This window comes from Cornus florida, unplaced genomic scaffold, assembly GCF_030987335.1.
Source record: "Cornus florida cultivar Cherokee Brave unplaced genomic scaffold, ASM3098733v1 CherokeeBrave_3.0.0_Hap2_Chr04, whole genome shotgun sequence".
NCBI lineage: Eukaryota > Viridiplantae > Streptophyta > Magnoliopsida > Cornales > Cornaceae > Cornus > Cornus florida.
The window spans coordinates 8,968,458-8,992,059 of NW_026775574.1; the positions used below are offsets into that span (position 1 = coordinate 8,968,458).

At 34.8% G+C, this 23,602-nt stretch overlaps 2 protein-coding genes and 1 pseudogene across 2 annotated transcripts; all 3 read left to right on the forward strand.

Annotated features, from left to right (window-relative positions):
• The first annotated feature begins 289 nt into the window (after positions 1 to 289).
• LOC132302703 (GCN5-related N-acetyltransferase 1, chloroplastic-like) lies at positions 290 to 1,108 on the forward strand (annotated as a pseudogene).
• A 17,630-nt stretch (positions 1,109 to 18,738) lies between these two features.
• LOC132302704 (L-type lectin-domain containing receptor kinase V.9-like) lies at positions 18,739 to 21,505 on the forward strand. The gene has a single exon (XM_059799624.1). The coding sequence runs from the start codon at positions 19,290 to 19,292 to the stop codon at positions 21,282 to 21,284; it is 1,995 nt and encodes a 664-aa protein (XP_059655607.1). The 5' UTR covers positions 18,739 to 19,289; the 3' UTR covers positions 21,285 to 21,505.
• A 1,283-nt stretch (positions 21,506 to 22,788) lies between these two features.
• On the forward strand, positions 22,789 to 23,555 carry LOC132302705 (GCN5-related N-acetyltransferase 1, chloroplastic). Its single transcript, XM_059799625.1, has one exon. It carries the CDS (start codon positions 22,956 to 22,958, stop codon positions 23,520 to 23,522), a length of 567 nt encoding a protein of 188 aa, XP_059655608.1. The 5' UTR covers positions 22,789 to 22,955; the 3' UTR covers positions 23,523 to 23,555.
• The last annotated feature ends 47 nt before the right edge of the window (positions 23,556 to 23,602 follow it).

Sequence of the window (23,602 nt, forward strand, 5' to 3'; positions counted from 1 at the left end):
TTCTTATTCAATAGATTCATATTAATTAGTGTCTATCTCGTATTCATATCCTACATTTTTATAATTTGATAGATCTAATTTATTAATTGTGATTCATATTAGCCAATGTCAATCTCTTATCCGTATCCTAAATTTTTATAATTTAATAAATCTAAGTTATTAGTGTCTCAACGTGTCCGTCTCCGTCTCTCGTGTTTGTATCAATGTTTAGCATCAAAGTGTTAGACTTGACTGACATAATAATGAAAGGGGAAAAAAAATCGAAACAACTTAAAATTAGATCAACAAATCCCAACCATTTAAATTTATGATAGTAACATAAAAGGATATAATGACTCCCACCATAACATGTAACTTCAGACTCAGTAAAACGGTACACGAGAGTCACAAAACTTCAAACAGAATCAAAACCATATATACACACACTCACTGTATATATACACACACAAATAAACATATACATTCATAGATAGAAAATGGATATAACGTACCTTTCATAATAATCTCATCAAATTTGTTCTACGTATTCTTCAAATTGAGTATCTCAAAAATGCTTCTTCACGGAAACATATCCATACCTCTCCGTTCATCGCTCTTTCTCAAGACTCCCAAAACGTACCCCCGCAACGTCGCCGTTTCAGCCCAATTACCGATCAAGAACTACGCAATCTCCGACGAAGATCTCCAATCCCGAGGCTTCACTCTACGGCGATCGATCGCCGACCTGAACCTGGACCACCTCAACTCCGTCTTCGTGGCCGTCGGGTTCCCTAAGCGCGACCCGGATAAGATCCGGGTGGCTCCGGAGAACACGGACTCGTTGCTGTGGGTGGAGTGCGAGAAGACAGGGCGGCCTGTGGCGTTTGCTAGAGCGACAGGCGACGCTGTGTTCAACGCGATCATATGGGACGTGGTGGTGGACCCCAGCTTCAAGGGATTGGATTGGGGAAGGCTGTGATGGAGAGATTGTTAGAAGAGCTGTTACGGAAAAGGGTTACTAATATTGCTTTCTATTGATTGGTAGAAGGCTGTGATTATTTCTATTGATTATTTGTACTTCAAATAACTTATGCACAAAAAGACAAGGAGGACGGACACTTTTAAGTAAGTATGGTGTTTATGGACACTCTTAGACACGCGTCTATGCTTCTTGGCCGTGTCTATAATTTAGAAATATTTTTTTTATTATTTTAGACACTTCATTAACATATTCATATCATCGAACACTCGGACTAATATATCTCACACTCTCAAGTCTTATAGAACACATACATATGACAATTGTGGAGGCAATATTATGAACATTCATCAAAGTGTCCACCTGTCCAACATTTTTTTGGTTATACAATTAACTTAAATAAAATGTCATGGTATTAAATTATTAATGAACAAAATTATAACTATAATGGACAAAAAGCATAACTATACTGATAAAATAATAATATAATATTTTTTTATATTCGAATAGGTTATGTTCTAAGAAACTTTAGTATATATGGAAATTATAAATCAATTAAAGTTAAATAAGTTTTTTATTCAAAAGATTTATATTAGCCGTGTCTAGTACGTTTTTAAAATATAATGGGTCTAATTAATCGGTATCGCATCTTGTCTGTGTTTGTACCTATGCTTCTTTGTATCAAAGATTTTGTAACGACCCTTAAACTGATACCATTTATAAAAAAAATTCGGCATGACCTCCGCTAAAAGTTGTCCTACGACAACCTGCTTAAATGCATAAAATTGCAAATAATACATTCTAGCATCCCTTTCATCCATTCATCAGGTCTCAACATAGTTCATCTCACGGTGGAGCATCCACATACCATTTAATCCAAATATCGTGATTACAATCTCAACAATATATGGTTAAGATCTAAAGTCTATCTCTTACAACATTTAGACCACTTATAATAAAATTACAATCCATAAATATAATTACAATAACAAGAGTTCACAAATCTCAATACTAAATATAACAAACTAAGATTTTACAAAAAATATGGGACTTAAATATAAATATAGCAAAACGATATTCTAATCCAATTTAGGTCTGTGGTGGAACGTCATCCGCCACTTCTTTTCCGTTTCCTGAAAAAAAAAAAATTAAATAAAAGGGGTGAGCAAAATTGCTCAGTAGGTGATGCCTAAGACACACCTCTTGTGTCCCAGTGAATTCAAACAAGGAATAGGACAATAGGAATCGGGGTCATACTATGTCAGGAAAATACAACATTAAATCCAATCTCAGCATACATAATATGATGTTATGAACTGCAGTGCATGCCGATATCGCTCCCCATTTTCAACATTCAAATCCATCACTTTCGAGCTGTTAATATGACCCGCCCTTTGGTGACCCCGCAGCGCCACGAGAGAATGATTGGCTAGTGTCCCTGACCCTTGGTATCCCCACAGCGTCATTTTGGGCCCAGCTAGCTCAACCATGCTAGGACAATCTTTCTAGTTCCCTCTAGGCTATATTAACACACCGGCCCTTTGGTGACCCTGCGGCGACCGAGTTTTCTCAAAACCATTTTAATCAAAATTTCTTCCCAAAATTTCCCTTTTTATTTTCAAATCATATTAATCCCATTTCATGCCCAATGCTAGTGCATAGATACATCATGCCATGTCCAAGTTCATCATTCCATAACTAACTCAAACTTAATTACTATAGCATGATTCACAAGAATTTTCAAGTAAAACTACAACATGCTTTCATACAATCGAGATCTAGCATGATAGGCATATAAAAATCAACAGTTAGGCATGCTCTTCACATGGGTCAATTAATACACATAACTACACATCAACATATATACAACAACCAAGTAATTTGCTAGATTTTACACAAATTAGTCATGCTAGACAATAATTCATAAAGGATCATGAACTTTATACATTACAACACAATTATTCTAGGATAATTATCATCAATTAGACAAATTAACAACAATTACATGAAATTAACTCACAAAGGAACAAGAGAATGTGGGTTAGAGACCTCTACCTCAATATAAGCCAAAAGCCTCAATTTTCACCTCAAACCCTCAAAATGGGTCTCAATTTCGGACTTCCTAAAGTGGCCAAAAGCTGAAATTGCTGGTATGAATTTGAAGATCTCGTCGTGGGCTTCAATTTGCCGCAAACGGCACTTAAAAATACTAAGAAATAAGGGAGAAATCAAGGTACAAGGATTTGTGGCCAAAGAAAAAGAAAAAAACCAGAGAAAGAGGGTGAGAGAGTGAACCAGCGGGAGAAAAGAGAAATGAGACCATATGTGGTATCTTTGGGCCTTAATTGGTTTAATGGTGGGTCCCACCATTTTTTAATTTTTTTTTAAATTTCTTTTCTCTTTTTCTTTTACTTTTAAATTACACCACACACACACAAATATATACACATATGCACTTATATTTATAATAAGATACAGACATTATATTAGACTTTAATGGCAAAATTTATAAATTATATTATCCAAATATAGATGATTTAGCTTGGCTAAATTTGATGAAAGAAACAAGAGGATTAAAAATGAATTTAAATTCTCAATAAAAACATACAATTGTTGTGCATGACCTTACCTTAAAAAACAGAAGACTTTATCCTCTAATGTATAGTTTTTACATATTCAATAAGCGGCCGTGTTGGACAATATTATACAATTGTCTGGAACCAATTAGATCAACTAATCCCAACCATTAAAACTTATGATAGCAACATAAAAATAATAATAATAATGAGTCGCACCACAACATGTAACATCAGGACTCATTAAAACGGTACACGAGAGCCACAAAACTTCAAAAAAATCAAAACCACATATGGAGTGTGAATACACAGTACACACAGCATATACACACACAAATACTCATATACATTTGTTCTTGCTAGACTTAAGCTTCATCTTGGCTTTTTCTATTCCTTCTGTTTTTGGGTTGCAATCCAGGAAAAATTATCAACTCTCGAGTCTTGACAAGAATTTAATGGATTATATGATGCAGCCTAATGTATGTATATTGTGCTTTAGTGATGCAGAGAGTCATGAACTCAATTTCTATCAATGTTCATACTCGAAACTTGTTTAGAATAGAATTTAACAGAAATGTAGGTTTACTACAAACCCTAGTTCTTGGCAAATTTCCTAATTTGGGCATCTTCAAATTGGAAGCAAAAAGCAAAGGATTGTAATATACTTACTTGGAAGCTAATGCTAGCAAGTTTTGTCTACCACATATGGAGGGAACGCAACAACATAATCTTCCGCAATTTGAGTGGTGATCCATCTAAGACACTCAATATAATTGTCAATTTGGTGACATACAAAATTGTTCTCCATCAAGAAATATTCATACCCACGTGCTTAAGAAATTGCAAAGGATTGGAACCTACATAGCTCCTTCTACGAACCAAGCCACTCGAACATCTTCTACTCCTTTTCACAATCCTTATCTACTCCCAACCACAACCAAAACCATCACCACAACTGCCATAGCCAATTCCCAAACCTCTGCTGAGACACTTTAGATCTTGTTGATGAATTCCCTCCCATGCTTATGGACTGGGTTTGTGATTTTGAGACTTGATATCCATATTGGGCCAACTATTTAGACAATCTGGATGTGTGTATTTTTATTTATTTATTTATTTTTTATTTTGGGCTTGTTGCCTTTTCTTTTGTTGTTTGTTTTTGCTTTGGTCTTATGGCCCATTGTTTTTTCAATGGGGAATGCCCCATGTGCATTTGTAATGTTTTCTCCTATGCATACTATTTACCCAAATAATAATAATAATAATAATAAGCCGTGTTGGACAATATATACAACAGTCTGGAACTATATATATATATATTAACAAGGTAAGAATAATTAGAAGTTAAATTCGTAAATGCAGAGTGTCGAAGCCTGAAACTTCAAAATCCACCGGAACCACTAACCTACTAGACTATCGAGGCATCTGCGGTCTGAAACTAATTGGATCAACTAATCCCAACCATTCAAACTTATGATTGTAACTAAGTGACGTAAAAGGATATAATGACTCGCACCACAACATGTAAATTTTTATTTCCTTTTTCTTTTTCTTAGTTACTCACACACATACATGCCTCCACTGAGACTCGAATACCTAACTTTCCTTTAGAAAGTAGGGATCTAATACCGTTAGGCCACCTACCTACTTTTTAAGACATACATTATATCCATCTCTATAAATTCAAGTTAGAAAAATTAATAGTAAATTTTTTGTTATAATGAATTACGTCCATCTCGATTTGGGTCAAGGTATTAAATTAATAATTTCGTTAAAATTTATAAGATAAATACATTTCAGAAAAATCCTTATAAATTTTACAAGTCTCACTTATTAAATTAATAATTTGGTAAATGCAGGATTGATTATAATATTTTTTTTGAAATATGAATACAGTCTTACTTGTCTTTCCTAATTTAAGAAGTGCATGTGATAACCCGAATTTTTAAGCTTTTAATTTATTTCATTACATTTTTTTAGTTGTCATAATTAATTTGATTAATTATGATCGGAGACTTATCAATTGAAGATTGATTATTGGATTTAAGTTGGTTTTATTACATTTAGATATATATAATGGAATTTGATATGAAGACATGCAGGTGCCGAATTGTGATGGAAAAAGGAAAAGTGGTTCTTTTTTTGGCAGGTCCCACTTGGTTTGATTTAGTTACTTTATATATATATATATATATATATATATATATATATATATTGTATGTTGTCTGTGGGTTAGTCGGCAATATGTGGGAAAAGATAAGGGAGCAGCCGAGATTAGAAGGAAAAGAGAAAAGAGAGGTGATTGTGATGATGTTGGTGTGGGACCCACGAGAAAAAATTTGTGGCCAAGGATTCTTGTTGCTTAGGCATGCATGTGGCTGAGGTACTGAAGGAGTGTTGTTATTAAGTGATATATAGATGTTTGGTTGTTTAGTGATGTATAGAAAGTAAAGAAAATTTAAGGAAAAGATAACAGTGGCAGGGTCCACTAATTGGTTGATATTTATGTGTCGATAAATTGCCTATTTATTAGGTGTGGTGTCCGTATTGTGACCTTGTGAGCAGATAGAGAAAAAGAGAAAATTAGACAAGATTAAGATAAAGAGTTCGAGAGACAGAAAGAGGAAAGAAATAGAATGAAGACACAGAAAGAGTGAGCCGAGAAAGATAGAGTGAGCAAAGAGAGAGAGAATGATAGCCGAGATGAACAGACAGGGAGAGGTCCGAGAGTTACAGAGGAGGCCGGGAGCTTGAGGCTTTGATGATCTAGTGAGGAAAATTCTTTTTTAGGGTAGGGGTGCTCTAATCCACAATTTCTTGGATTTCTTGTGAATTTTTCCTTTAATTTGACTCTAAGCATGCTTAATTTTAATTATCTTGATCATGTTTATTATGGTTGTTGGTATTTAAGTGATAAAGATATGTTATCTGTTAAATGAGTTTATGAATATGATTAAATTCTTGATGGTGAAGAAACATGTTTAGCGTTGATATATTATATGCCCTATAATTTTAAATTGCTATGAAAAGTGATGTTATAGTTATGAAAATAAATGATTTTATTTTAGGCCATATGTATTTAATGTAATGACCCAAACCCGAGGGTCCGAATTGCTAATCAAGTCCTTATCCGAACCCGAGGTCAACTAAGGGCACTACTATCATTTTCTATGTCAATACATAATAATAATAATAATAATAATAATAATGGGATCATAACTATAAAATATGTCAAAATAGTCCACTAACCCGTCAAAACCTGTGGAGGAGCGTCGTCCGCCACTTCCCTTCGGTATCCTGAAAAATGTTAATAATAAAATGGGGTGAGCTAACCGCTCAGTAGAAAGTGTCTAAGATACACCTCTTATGACCCTGTGAAACCACATATAGAATAGAAATCAAGAGAATGAGTTCATACTATACCAGGGATATAATCCATAACCACAACGTCAAATATAACCACAATTGTCATCAAAGTCACAAGTATACCATGTATGACAATGAAGTGCAATGTCATTCCCATGTCGCTCCCCTTATCCGAAACATCTCCGTTTCAACTTCCAAATCGTTAGTGTAATCCGACCCAAGGCACCTCCAACGCATCACGAAAGGAGGATTGGCTAACTATCCACGACCACACCTCTAAGGTGTCGCATCCGGCCTAGTTAACTCAACTACACTCCCTTCTAGACTGTAATGACCCGGTCAATTTCCTCCCTTTCCTTTTTCTGAAATTTTACGGATAAATTTTTTCCGTTTAATTTTCTTTACTGAGTTCAGTTTCCTTATCTCATAGTGTCGTCTTGAGTGCTCGAAAATGGTTTTTGAGACTCTTTCGTTTGGATTGACAACTTCCTTTAAGGACCAAGTCATTTCCACATTTTTACTTTTCGTACACTATTCACTTTTCGTCATTTTCCCTATTTTGTCTTTTCACTGTTTGTCACTTTTTGGCACGACCTCACTTTTCGTGCTCGGAATTGATCTCTAACTTCACGTGCCTTCATTCTAAGTAGTTTTCACGAAATACGTATTTTTACTTTTATAGAAAAGTATTCTGGTTGCTCCCGGTGTCCATAGAGGTATGGATGCACAGCTTTTCAGAATTTTTTTCTTTTCTTGGGGTGTTTTTCATAAATATCTTTTGAAGATATTTTATTTCAGGAGTTTTTTAGAAAATATTTTTGGAAGATATTTTCATTCTGGGTCATTAGTGCAGTTAACCCTTTTTGGAAGGGCCATTGTGCAATTAACGAAAGTTATTGCAAAATACCTTGTTTTGAGCCTGGATCCTCGTACAGGATTTATTTTCACATTTCATCGAATTGTGTACTCTTAGAATTTCCTTCTGATCATTTTTCTCTAATTTCAGGGTTTCTGGCCCCGATTGCTGCCGAACTTGTTCGGGGCATATCTCTCTGTTCGGGACTCAGTTTTCGATGCCGTTTCTTCTGTTGTTCATCTTTTCTCATTTTGGTTCTTTGTCGTTCACGGAGTTTCACCGTTTGAGCGTGTCTGCTCAAATTAGACTTTTCCGGACCCGGCGGGACCCTTTCGGGGAACTTTTTGAGGTTTTCTATAAATTTGACTTTTTGAGTCTTAAGTCAAAAAATCAGATTTCATCATCTTCCTCCCTTCTCTTGGCCAGATTCCATGGCAGCTATGGCTGCCACCTTCTCTTTCCTCCTTTGAACCACTTTTCCTTGGTGAAAAGTCTTCGGCCTTAACGTTTATTGCTCGCTTTAACGACGCGCATCTTTCCCCCTTATTAGAACCCATTTCTGACCATTTTTCGAGTTTGGGTTTGAAGTCAAGTTGTGATTTTCATGGGGCTTCCTTGGGGTTAATGATCATCGTGTTGTCCCCGACAAAACCCTAAAGTATCGTCGGATTCAGAACACTTTTCTTTCGGTGAGGATTTGAGATTTTCATCTCAAATTGAGGTAAGGGTGTTATAATTTATATTCTTGATGTATTGCATGCTATTGATGTTTATACAACTCATTTACATGCTTTGATACAAAATCTAGAGATTTTATTATTTATTTTTCTTGTATGAGATTTGATTTTCTGGTTGGTTATAGCTTGGTTTAAACATGTGGCATAATAAAATATTATTCTTTGATATGTTCATTGACATATATTAAATTGAGAACATTTGGATAAGTATTAAAAGTTTTATTTAATATTTATCTTGAATAAATATTTAATTCATGTGGCCTTAATTAGCTTGAAATTAACACGTGTTGTTATATTATATTAGGCCCTAGCATGCTCTTCAACATAGGCAAATTTGAGAGTAATCGGAGATGTTTTGAAATCTAGTAATAGTTAATTAATTTGATTAATTAATTTATTCCATGTGCACTATTCACTTCATTGAAATTCCGACTTGATATTCTTGATGTGCATGCCATATAGTTTCACATATATTAAATCGCGAATATTTGATTAGGTTTTAAAAACCTTGCATTTAATTATTTCTTAGTATTAAAGTTTAATACTCATGGCCGTATCTTGCTTAGAATTCACTTGTATCATATTTTTAAATCAAGTCTTGACATGTTGTATAACATATATTAATTTGAGATCATTTAGATGAATTTCAAAATCTAGAGATTTTAATTAAATGAATTAATTAAAATCCATTCAATAGTTCTATGAGCTTAATTCACATTGTCGTGTCTTGTATGAAATGAACTTGTAACTTGATATTAAACTTGTCCTTAACGTGACCCTTGACATGCCTTGTTCATGGAATATTTGGACTTGCCTTGTAATCTTGATTATTTAATCCCTTTAGTAGATTAAATTCCCTTTTATGCTTCCATCGAGTTAATTATGCTTTGATATTGAACTCTTGTCAACTTATGAATCGGACTTGTATTTCACGGACTTTTATCATTTTATCAAGCATCGTGACCCCTTGTACCTAGGTTTCATTAATGTACTTAATGAACATGCACATTTGTCTTGGAATGGTTTAATTACACATGTATTGTTTAGTAAGTAATTGAATCATGTATCTTATACTTGTGGTATATTTACTTCAATGGATTTCTTGTGCTATATATCTTGGTTCTAGTCTATATAGATGCACACTATGATTTCTTAACATTTCACATGCTATCATAGTTGAGAACTTAGGGCATGACTTGTGTGTTCCAAAATCTTGGTTGTGCATGAAACGTGGTTAATGCATTTATTGTATTTAGATACAATCTTGACTTGCACAACTTGTTGATTTTGGGACTTGGGATATCAATCAAGAATTGACATGGTTAGGACTTGGTTCTAGTACGGGAGATAAAGAGCTCCCTACACTGTAGTGCGCACTAGGGGAAGGTACCCATGGGTTAGTAGTCCTAAAGTGATCCCAAAAGTACGGTTTTAATCTGGGCGATATCCGAGTTTCCACATTGGTTAATTTCACTCTTTAAATTTCAAGTTATTATTTCTTGAAGATTTAAAACTTGTCGTGTTATGTGAAATGCTCCAATCTTGTTAATTACATAGATATTATGCCATGTTCTTGATTTCAAGTATCCTTCTTATCGTGTTAATTTGAAATGTTCCAATTATGTAAATTGCATTGATAATGTGATCTATGTATTCAAGAACCTTTCTTGTTGTGTTGTATGGATTATTCCAATCTTGTCCAATTATATTGATAATGTGATTCATGTTCAATTATAAACTTGTCATGTTCTTTGGATTATCCCAACCTTGATTCGTTTCATATATGTATATATCATAATTCTTGTTGATTTATACTCTATTGTAGCTTAGGATGCTCCCTGAGTCTCACTTTAACATAGACGTTAAGTGGCATGTCCCTTTTCAACTGTTTCAAGTTAAGGTAAAAATCTCTAAAGAAATCGAGTTTATACATGCTCATTCTCTACAAGTAAACTTGTTTACTCACCCCGAAGTTAATGGGGGTTTTGTTCAGGTACGGAGACTTGGTTCGTGATGCTCATCATTCTTTGGATGACTTGTAACTTTTAAGTTTCCATTTCATGCAAATGTTAGCATGAAATGTCATTTTGTAGTCTTATGAAAAAACTTGTATATTTGATTCTAAATATGTAATGTGTACATAAGTACACCTTTTGTGATGTATTTGATACGTATGACATGAGGCCAAGGGCCACAAACTTTAAAGTTCAAGTGTATGTATGTAAACTTCAACTTTTGCCTTTGAAATGCATTTTTTCCAACCTTAGAGGTTTGACATATAAAATTTTGTAAATGGAATGTAATGAAGCCGTAGGCCATTGTAGCACATTTAAAATGCAATATTACACTTGCGTGTATGTTCACATCATCACACATTAGCATATAATGTAAATTGATCATGCCATGGGGGATTCAAATAAGACTTAGGGACTTTTCTTCATTATTGGTGCATAGCAGACCTGATTTTCAGTTTTTCGACTTGTTTCAGTCGACCGATGGCTTGTTCAATTTGGTTTGAACAACATTTTGTCAAATCTAGTAGCCATTTTTCATCTTGAGCCAGAAATCAGTCGACCGGTTCATCATTTCGGTCGACCGAAATGAAGGCTTATTCTTCTCTTTTTCCTGGCTTACTTTGGCCTACCGAAGCTCCATTTCGGTCGACCGCAATAGAGCTGCCATATGGGTTTTGTTTGGTTTGTTACCTAGACAGGTTAACTTCATCTGTTCATTTCCACTTGATCTTGTTGATCTTGTTTAAGCCATTTAATGGCGTACGTGGTCTAGTTTGAACTACATCTCGTTCCTTCGGTTGTCATTGGTGCCATAGGGTACCATTTAACCTTTTTATTCTAGTTTCCGCTTCCGGTTATTTTCTTGGGTTTCGTGACTTCATAGAAGGTCACATTTGTGTCTAAGAGATGATCTATATCTCTTAAGACTTTGGTTTATCTTTTGCTTCCGCATTTACTTCCTTTGGGTTCTGTGACCTCATGGAAGGTCATCTTAGGGTCTTAAAAGTGTGTTATGGCTTGGGAGACCGTCATCTTGTTTCTTGCTTCCGCATCTGGATCCATTAACAGGTCAATCTTCGGTTTATCACTGACGCACCAGGTTGAATTAAAACTCGGGTCGTTACATAGACTACACTAATACCATGGACCACTAGGTGCCTCCTAGGCGTCCGGTTTTCGCAAACACATTTCAAAATTTTTTTTTAAAAAAGAACAATTTCATTTGTTTTGTAAAAACACTTTTCCCTTTCTCTTTGTTTCCTAATGGATGCATGAATGTTTCATACTTTTAAGCACAATTCAACAATAAAATTCTACATGTTATTCTACATCATCATCATTTTATTATTATTATATCAATTTCCATAGCAATTGAGAATTCACAAGTCACACAATATACCAAAATTAAGCATGCTTCTTCGCAATAATGTAAATAACTATGTATATAACCCAATTAGCATGTAAATTTGTCATTTTGAGTACATACAACCACAATAGCAATGGGCAAGATAATTAAAATTAAGTATGCTTATGGTTAAATTAAAGAGGAAAATTCACAAAAATCCAAGAGTCATGGATTAAAACACCCCTACCTTTTAAAAGAATTTTCCTCACTAGATCATCAAAGCCTCAAGCTTCAGCCCTTTTTGAAATCTCGGTTCCTCGTTGTCTGTCCTCAAACTCTCACTCTGTTTTCTCAAACTCTCGAGTCACTCTTTGCCTTCTCTCTCTGTATCTCTCTATCCTCAAATTCTCTTTCTATGCACTCTCGGTTCTCTCTCTCTCTCTAATCTCTCTCTCTTCGGTCTTTACATTCACTGCCCAAACACCCATTAAATAGGAAATCCACCGACACTACAATACTACAACTCACCAACAAATATCAATATCAACTCACTCCATCAGGTACAGCCCACGTGAAGCCCAAACAAAAAGGCATTTTTGGTCACTAATTTCTACCCGTGGGTCCCACCAAATATCACATTACAATCTCATTTCCTTTGCTCCCTACTATGTCGGCTACCATCCCTTCATGATTAGACAAGTATATATATATATATATATATATATATATATATCATATGTATTTATGAAATTTAACCAAACCAAAACCCATTAATATCTTCCTTGTGGGTCCCGCGTCAACACATTACCAATCTCTATTATTCTTCACTCAATTCCCATGGCTGGCACTTGCCAGCAAGCTTCTGAACTTCATCTGATATCATATATATATATAATACGAACGAAATCTAATCAACCCATTAAAATCTCTAGTGGGCCCCATGAAAACATTATCACAAGTATTACATATATCTTCTTTTCCTTCCTCATTTTCGGCTCTTGCAAACTGATACACCATATATATATATATATGTGTGTGTGTGTGTGTGTGTGTGTGTGTGTAACCAAACCAAATCCAACCCAATTAAATGTCTCAATTGGGTAAATCCCCAACCATAATCAAATAATTAATTATGACAAAAAAAAAAAATGAAATAAATTAAAAACCTAAAAATCCGAGTTGTCACATTCTCCACCACTCAAAAAGAATTCATCCCGAAATTCAGATTCAACAGTTTTCGCATACCCGAAAACGTCCAATTCCAACTTATCCCTTAAAAAGATACACAAAACCTTAGACAAGGAATCCTGTCCGTCGCATAATCAAGCTGAAACTCAAATCTATACATCCCTGTTAGACCAAACATTCGCCGTCTACCGCATAACTACACCATCGTATAACCGCACCAGCGACTACCAACCGTATTATATGATAATCATCATATTAAATAACTACAAGATGGCTAAACAATAAATCTCCCAACGACTACATAATCATAAGGTCTCTGAAATCCTTACGATGAATTGCAAACATGTTTAGTGGCTCCAGAATCTATTCATCAGGAATTAATAGATGCAACCACATAACATGGCTCAATGATTAAATATATATTTTCCTATACCACGTCATTGCTTAGACAGTTCGTCCTATAGTGTTTTAGTTAGCGGCAAAAGAAACAGTTTCATTCGCCCTCAACATACACTGCCTTATTCCCTTTAACCTTTTAGATACATATGTTTTGTGCTAGCCTAGTCCTATTATCATCTTTCTTCTTTGCTTTGCCCGTCCACTTGGGCCTAGAAGAAGATGGTATAGACTAGGTTAGATTAATAGGAACGCCCATACTCTTGATTATCCCTTCATCTGTTACCAATTCTATAAGAATATCAGCGAGTGTGAACTCAAACTGATTCCTTATTTAGTTCACTCTAACAGAGTCGAACGAGTTTGGTAACAAGGCAATAATCATGTCAACTTGAAACTTACCACTCAAGTCAGCCCTTTTGATCTCCAGCTAATTTTAAATAATAAACAATCATTTTCCAAAATTCGATTTCATACTGGAGTTCCTTAGGCTATTTTGATGCTATTCAAGTCTGACATAGTACTTTGGCATACTGTCTATCTAATCTCACTAAAACATCTCATTAAGTATCTTAAAGTAAATGAATTAGGTATAGGAGTATTAAATACATTTTGTACTCTTACGTTATGAATAAAATATCTAAGTTCCTTTCTCAGTCAATATTAATGAAATCCAGTTACATTGAATATGTAAGCAAACAGATAAACTGGATTAGACATAATTAATCTGAATATAAATACATTCATACAATATGCAAGGTGAATTATTAATACTGTCGTACATATTTAAAATTAAAATGAGTTTGTTAACCACATAATATAATAAATCTCAATTGAACAAGAGATCATTATCATTATTGGTGAACAATCCCTTTTAATTAATGCGGGTCCCTCAACTCTGTAGCAAAATAAATCAACCAATCAATATGTCAATAACTTATCCTGTTGGAGGAGTTCATTATTACTATTGTTGAGATTCATCTACTATTAGGTGAGCACTTCCATTAAAATAGTATGTGGGTCCCTTAACCACTGCATGAAAAATCGGATAACCAATACACCAATAACTTATTCGGTTGGCGAAGTTCATTATTGCTATTGGCGGGCAAATCCCATCATCTCCATATCTCTTAAGACAATGCCTTGTCTATCTATATGAAATGATTCCCGATTATGTTTAGCCTTTCTAAAATCACCTAGTGTAGACCACTCCGTTGGGGAGCTAACACTATTGATTTTAGATTGAGTGTATAACATTATTAATGCTCTAATGAAAAATAAAACATTAAAGATTTTGTCATTATAATCTAGACTCTTTAAATCATGCGTGGGGCCTTATTTTTAAAGATCTAATTACAATGAAAATTTAATATTATTATTTTCATGAGATAACCATTCTTGTAATATTAAGACTCTTCAAATCATGCGTGGGGCCTTATTTTTGAAGATATAATTACAATGATTTTAATAACGAAGGTCATGGGGTAATGTATAAAAATCCCCGCTCCCACTCAATTTTTAATCATTCATAATTAGAGTTTTGAATTTATTTATTTACATGATATAATGCATGCAAAACGTCTTGATTTTAATCCAATTAAATTTAGAAAATATTTGGACTTTAAACGATTCACTAATATTTAATTTGAAGCATACTTTAAAAATAATTTACAAAAATAATTTTGTGTTTCCCAATAGGTGTCCTCAAATTAATTAGTAATCAAATCTAATTAATTTTCACAACTTAATTAATATAAATCAAGCCATTTAAATAATTATCATGGATCTAATGCATGAATAATAATTAATTAACAATTATATATTCCATTTATTTCATACATCGCATAAATAAATAAATGACAGATAAAGCAAATAAAATGGCCAATGGAATAAGCTTTTAACATTTAACTACTCTAAGTATTGCGTGAGGATCATCCATCGGCTTGCAAACACCCACATAAGGCTGGAACGCACCGGGAGAAGCAAAACACCGCTTGGAACGCGCCTGGAGGGCCCCACACGGGCCTGGGGCATGCTGCAGGTGAAGGCACGCTCCCCCACGCGCTGGCACCCGCCTGGGGCGCGTGGGACGCGCCCTCACGCGCTGGCACGCGCGTAGGACGAGCCTCCACGCGCCTGCACGCGCGTGGAGGTCATACAACCTTGGCTGGCGCGTACAATGCACGCGCCAGCATATGTCACCTCCTCACGCGCCAGGCTCACCCTCTATGCACCATATCTGATTCCAGCCTCCTCCGACGCCTCTTCTCGCCGCCGGCGATCCTCCGGCCACCGGAAAAACGCCGAAAAATTTCAGAAAAATTCCCAAAAAATTAAATTAAGCCTCAAAAAATTCCAAAAAATTCGAAAAAATTCCAGAAAATTACTGAAGCATAATTTAACCCTTTTGGACCTTCTTGAAGTTTCATAGCATCCTTTGATGAATATTACATGGCTTTAAAAAAATATTTACAACTTGAAATACAATGGGAAAAATAAATTACATTATTGAACTTTCAAACGGCTAAATCAAAGCCTTAATTACATTCATCCAAAGATAAAATTACATTAATTTAACCTATAAACTTCATCTATGGCCCAACCATACATCATCATTCATTCACAATTATTCATACATCATCATGTATCAATATATATCAACATATTAAATCATACATCAACATACATCAATAAAAATATATATGAATATAATTTTGGATCCATGAATGATGATTTTCATAAAATCATGATCTCTAGTAATGAATCAAACCATGCTCTGATACCACTGTTGGGAAACGTGCTAATTTTAAAAAACTTTTCAAGGGATTTAAATTCATAAATCTTGATTCATCACATAAAGACAAGTTTTATACAAAAATAAAACATGATGTATCATTCAATTAAAAGATTGAATACTTACATCAAGGTTTGAGTAAACCTTAGATCTCTCCTCTAAAGTGAATGTTCTCACTTATTGTAGATCCCTTTTGCTAGACACCTTTTTCATGGATCTCCATCTTCTTGGTAATTGTTTTGCCTTTAGGAATCACTCATAAGCCTCCATGAATGACCTTGGAAAATTAGGCATGTGGGAGCCTCCATTAGATGAGAACACTAACCCTAATTTTCTAGAGAGAGAAAATATATTCCTTTTTCCTTCTCATAAAAATCACCCCCAAAAATATATATAGACCATGTATATTTATAGGCAATATAAAAATAAAGAAAAGGAAACAACAAATCCTTCTCCATCTCTAATTCATATGTCTCAAATCTAATATGATTCCAATATCAAGTTGGGCTATGAGTGAGAATCCATTGGGCCTATTATTTTATTGGTTACAATGAATTAATGATTGGCCCGGTCCATGAACCCAATTAAATTAATTCATAAATTAATTTCTACTCCACTAAAAGAAATTAATTGAACTCCAATTAAATAATAAATAACCTCTAAGTCAATGTTGCACTTTGACCCCTCTATGCATAATTAGTTATCGGATAAATAATGCCATCAATCCGACTACTTAATTAATATATTTATTTTGATACCTTTGATTATTTCTGACTTGATCACAATAAAACATTTGTTTGATAAAAAATAATAATTTAATAAATAAATATATAATATATCATTTTGTCTAAAAACATACGAAGGCCTTCGAATTTACTTTGTGATCAACCATAATCAATACAAAATAAATACAAGTAGTAATGATGCAAATATTGAAAATATAACCCTCTAACTATTAATTACATAACTATCCAAAGTATCGGTCTAAGGATTCCGAAGAATCCGCCGAACAAATCAAAGTAATTATTAATTAATAAAAGAGTCTATAATTTTCTCATTCTTAAGAGTCAAATGCTATGACGGTGATAGGGAGCAATTACATACGACGGCTCTCGCAATATATCTCAACCTAACGCGGATCCAGTTCAAGTCTTAATTAATTATGAGTCCATCCATAATTACCGACTATGAACAATTTAAAATTACTATGTATATATCATGCATTGATTGCCATCACATACATATATATAAATATTTCTCGTAATCACAGGGACATTATCAATTTCATAGTGAATCGAAACATAATACATTGAATTCACCAATTATATAAATCATAAATATTTCAGATATGTCAGGAACATATGTCACTATAATCCAGATAAGAATTTGCTATGCTAGGGCATATAAATCCCAACAGTTCATGCCCACATGCTCAAGATATTGCAAAGGATTGGAACCTACCTCCTTCTATGAACCAGGCCACTTGAACGTCTTCTACTCCTTTCCACAATCCTTTTTCGGTCCCCAACCACAACCACAACCACAACCACAACCACAATTACCATAGCCAATTCCCAAACCAATGCTGAGACACTGTAGATCTTGTTGATGAATTCCCGCCCAACTATTTGGACAATCTGGTTTTTTTTTTTTTTTTTTTTTGGGGGCATGTTGCCTTTTTTGTGGTTGTTTTTGCTTTGGGCTTACTGCCCGGTGCTTTTTCTCCTGGGGAATGCCCCATGAACACGAAAACCACATAACTGAAGAAGAATCAAAACCATATATGTGACACACAGTATATACACACACACAAATACACATACACATTCATAGATAGAAAATGGATATAATGTACCTTTCATAATAATCTCATGGGAATACAATTACTGTGTGATAACACGTGAATACTATATACTGCACATTTAAGGTTTTTATTTATTTATTATTATTATTATTATTTTTATGTGTCTTACTGAGGGCCTATTTAGTATGACCTCTATAAATTAATGTTAGATAAATTAATAATTTTATAAATATATGTTAGATAAATTAATAAATTTTTTTTTTTTTAATAAATAATTACGTTGGTTCTCCACTTGGGTCAAAGTATTAAATTAATAATTTCGTTAAAATTATAAGATAAATACATTTCAGAAATTTCCTTATAAGATTTTATAGGTTTTACTTATTACATAAATTAATAATTTGGTAAATACACATAGGTCTGACCATAATAATTTTTTTTAAAAAAAAATATGAATCCAGTGTTACTTGTCTTTCGTAATTTAAGAAGTACATTATAGATGTTTTAGTACTATGCATCCGAATTTTCTCTGCTAGTAAGAGCACGCAAGACAATCAATCCGATTGGAAAACAAGCAAAGAGAAATCGTTCACGCGAAAATCATACATACAGAAATCGATTTTTTAGACCAATCAGATATGAACAGATTTGAGTGAGATGTACACACAGATATTTTTATGTCCTTTTAGTCATTTCAGTTGTAAGGTTCATTTGTAATTTAAAAAAAAAATCATAACAAGAGGAGTGTTTTGTGTAATTAATTTATATAATTTTACATAACAAATTAACAATCGTGCGTTACGGGCACAGACTTCCGACTCTGCGGTCTAATTTTCAATTCTTAGTACTACAAATAAAGGATTCAAGTTAAACTTGACGTTTCCACTTGCTTTTTGACTTTATGGTCCGAATGACATTATAGTAGCAGCTTCATTCGGATGGAATATTTAGAGAGTCCAAATCGGCTGCTATGAATTTTCCACCACCCCATTTTCCCAATAAAAAATTCCGCCTCCCCAACTTAATTTTCTTTCATACTTTCGTCACATACAACATCTTTAGGATATTTGAAGTTCCAAGTCTTCGCCCCAACTTGATTTTCGTTCATACTTTCATCACACACAACTAACCATTAATCAAATACATCTTACAACTCTGTCTTTTCATGGCAGAATGATTGCTCACAAACAACTGATTCATTCAACACAATTTCAGTAAACACAGGCCGGCCATTTGAAGTTCAAGTCTTCTGTCATGTTCTTTAAGATTCATCTGGTGCTCCTTCTCCTGATCAAAGTGGCACACTCTAATATCAATGGTGGTTTCACCTTCAATGGAAACTTGATGCTAGGTGGTACAGCGGAGGTCAGGCGTGACGGTCTTTTCAAGCTCACCAACGGAAACCCAGGCACTATTGGCCATGCGTTCTACTCCCAGCCTTTTAGCTTCAAGAATTCGTCAAATGGTAACGCTCTCTCTTTCTCCACTGCATTTGTTTTTTCACTTGTCCCTCAGTTTATCAAACTTGGTGGCCCTGGAATGGCATTTGTCATCGCGCCCTCAAACGAAATACCCGGAGCTTTACCTTATCAATATCTCGGATTATTCAATAAATCAAATTATGGAAATCCATCAAACCATATTGTTGCCATCGAATTTGACACAAAACAAAACATGGAGTTTAATGATATCAATGATAACCATGTTGGCATTGACATTAACAGCTTGGCATCAATCAAATCCATTCCTGCAGCTTATTTTTCAAACGAGAGTGGTGAATTCAAGAGCCTATACCTTAAAAGCGGGGATCTAACACGCGCTTGGGTGGATTATGATGGTGTGGAGAAGCAACTTAATGTCACAATATCTCCCATCAACATAGATAAGCCCAGCCGTCCACTCTTGTCACTGAAAATTGATATTTCACCATTCATCTTAGACCAAATGTATGTGGGGTTTTCTTCATCTACATGCCGTTTGAAACAGTACACTTACATTTTGGGATGGAGTTTTCAGTTGAATGGAAAGGCCGAAGAGCTTGACATTTCACACCTTCCATCTATTCCGCGCATAAAACAATCCAAAAAGAAAAAAAAAGTTTTAGAAATTGGATTGTCTGCAATTGGAGTAGTTTCAGTGTCAACAACAATTTTTATCATTATTTTCTTGGGGAAAAGAAAAGCTAAATTTGCTGATATAGTGGAGGATTGGGAGGTTCAATATGGTCCTCACAGGTATCAATACGAGGATCTGTTTCTAGCCACCAAAGGTTTCAAAGATGCTGAATTTCTTGGGAGTGGAGGTTTTGGTGAGGTCTATAGAGGAGTGCTGCCCGTGTCCAATACTCAAGTTGCTGTAAAGAGAATTTCGCACAAATCTAGACAAGGAATGAAGGAATTTGTAGCAGAAATTGCCACAATTGGGAGGGTGAGACACCCCAATTTGGTAAGACTCCTTGGTTATTGTCGACGAAAGGGTGAGCTGCTTTTGGTTTATGATTTCATGGCCAATGGCAGTCTTGACAAGTTCCTCTTTAATGATCCAAAGGCCATGCTTGACTGGAATCAAAGGCTCAAAATCATCAAAGACGTAGCTTCAGGACTCGCTTACTTGCATGAAGAATGGGTGGAAGTTATTATTCACAGAGATATCAAGGCAAGCAATGTCTTATTGGATGATGAACTAAATGCAAAATTAGGCGATTTTGGGCTGGCAAGGTGTATTGCTCGCGGAAACGATCCTCAAACAACTCATGTAGCTGGCACGTTGGGCTACATTGCACCCGAGCTTGCTAGAAATGGCAAGGCAACAAAAAACACCGATGTTTTTGCATTCGGAGCATTTTGCTTGGAGGTTGTTTGTGGTAGGAGGCCGGTGGAGCAACGAGCACTACCCGAAGAGGTGGTTCTAGTGGACTGGGTAGCAGAATGTTATTGCAAACAGGAAATCTTGCAGACTATTGATCTCAAACTAAAGAATGATTTGAAGGAGCCGGAGATGGAATTGGTGTTGAAGCTTGGACTGTTTTGTTCTCACCCTGTGGCAGCAATTAGGCCAAGCATGTCTCAAGTCTTGCAGTATTTAAAGGGTGATGCTTCACTCCCTGAGAACTTGGACGCTCTTGTTTTGAATCAAGAGTACCGGGCAGGGCTCAATGATTGTGACAAATCACACAATCCTGCTTCCCAGTCCAAGGATTCTAAGCTATCGGTGACCATCACGGAAATGTTCATTACTAGTGGTCGTTGATTGTATGGAGAAAAACTCATAGAAGCTTTAATTTTACTTGCTATGTATAGCTATGATTGTCATATATGATATAATGAAGGGAAAATAACAGGTTTTATGAACCCTAAGCATTGTCTTTGTTTATACAAGTGATTGTTTCTATCGACTATTTGTATTTCAAATAACTTATACATGAAAGTTAAGAACGGGCACTTCTACAAAGGCGTCGTGTCTATGTCTGACACCGTATCAAATATCAATACTTCAAGGTCACTCCTAAATGCGTGTCTGACACTTTATAGTCGTTATCGCCGTTTCCATAATTAAAAATATTTTTTATTATTTTAGATGCTTAACCTACACATTTCGGTCCCTGACACTTAGACTAACATATCCCACATTAGGTGATGCTCGATAAAACTAAAAATTTTAAGAACTGAAATTTAAATGCTGAAATTTTTAAGTGATAATTAAAAAATAAATATTTTTTAATATCTTTTTAAATTTTCAGTATTTACAATTTTTATTGATATCTATATAATGTAAGTGGTAAGTGATTTCTATGCCATTAAGAAGTTTACCCAATTTTAAGTGGCATTTACGATTTTTATTGATATTTAAATTACGCTAGCGCTTAGTCTATTTAGAATTAAATGCTAAATTGAGTTATCAAACAACGGCTTAGTCTTATAGAACCCAAACATATGACAATTGTCAAAGTGTCCAACATCTTTTTCTTTATAAAATAACTATATACTCCGTAATATTTATAATATAACTTTTTTGATATATATTCTAATAGCTTCATGTTCTTAGAAACTTCGTTATGGAAATTATTAATTAATTAACATTCAATGAGTTTCTTATTCATTAGATTCATATTAGTCGGTGTCTATCTCGTATTTATATTTTTATAATTTGATAGGTAAAACTTATTAGTTGCGATTCATATTAGCCAGTGTCGATCTCTTATTCATATTTTGCATTTTTATAATTTGTTAAATCTAACTTATTAGTGTCACAACGTGTTCGTGTTCATGTCTAGTGTCTCTATTTATGCTTTAGAGCATATCCAATGCATTCTCAAAGGGCCTCTCACAGTTAAAAGTAATGCACTCTAATGAACTCTTAAAAGACCTCTTATATTTTGAGATGGTCAAAAATATTATCATATATAGTAGGTCTCAAAATTTGTTCAGAAGTCTCTTTTTTCTCATTCGTATCGTTCTCAAAATATAGCAAGTGGATGAAAATAATATACTAATAACATTTTAAATGAAATGCATTATTAGAACAAAATTACTAAAATATACTATTTTGACCCTGTAACTCCTCTCAAAATATAACTTTCGCATGAAAAAATAGATTAAAGTTTTGGACTTTGAATGACATAATGAAAGGGGGAAAAAAAAATCATAACAACTTAAAATTAGATCAACAAATCCCAACCATTTAAATTTATGATAGTAACATAAAAGGATATAATGACTTGCACATGTAATATGAGACTCATTAAAACGGTACACGAGAGCCACAAAACTTCAAGAAGAATCAAAACCATACACACACTTAGTGTATATATACACACACAAATACACATAACATTCATAGACAGAGAATGGATATAACGTACCTTTCATAATAATCTCATCACATTTGTTCTACGTATTCTTCAAATTGAGTATCTCAAAAATGCTTCTTCACGGAAACATATCCATACCTCTCCGTTCATCACTCTCTCTCAAGACTCCCAAAACGTACCCCCGCAACGTCGCCGTTTCAGCCCAATTACCGATCAAGAACTACGCAATCTCCGACGAAGATCTCCAATCCCGAGGCTTCACTCTCCGGCGATCGATCGCCGACCTGAACCTGGACCACCTCAACTCCGTCTTCGTGGCCGTCGGGTTCCCGAAGCGCGACCCGGATAAGATCCGGGTGGCTCTGGAGAACACGGACTCGATGCTGTGGGTGGAGTACGAGAAGACAGGGAGGCCTGTGGCGTTTGCTAGAGCGACAGGCGACGGTGTGTTCAACGCGATCATATGGGACGTGGTGGTGGACCCCAGCTTCCAAGGGATTGGATTAGGGAAGGCTGTGATGGAGAGATTGTTGGAGGAGCTGTTACGGAAAGGGGTTACTAATATTGCTTTGTATTCGGAGCCCCGAGTTTTGGGGTTCTATAGGCCCTTGGGTTTTGTTGCGGATCCGGGTGGGATCCGAGGAATGGTGTACTCCAGTAAACAGAAAAAGAAGTGAAAGTAAATCCAAGTTATTCTTTTTTATCAGTTAGTTAATTCCTTAATTTTGTGATTGGTAATTTTATCCGTGTTTAAAGG

Coding starts and splice junctions, on each gene's coding strand:
- LOC132302704 (XM_059799624.1), top strand. CDS start 19,290: ATGTTCTTTAAGATTCATCTGGTGCTCCTTCTCCTGATCAAAGTGGCA.
- LOC132302705 (XM_059799625.1), top strand. CDS start 22,956: ATGCTTCTTCACGGAAACATATCCATACCTCTCCGTTCATCACTCTCT.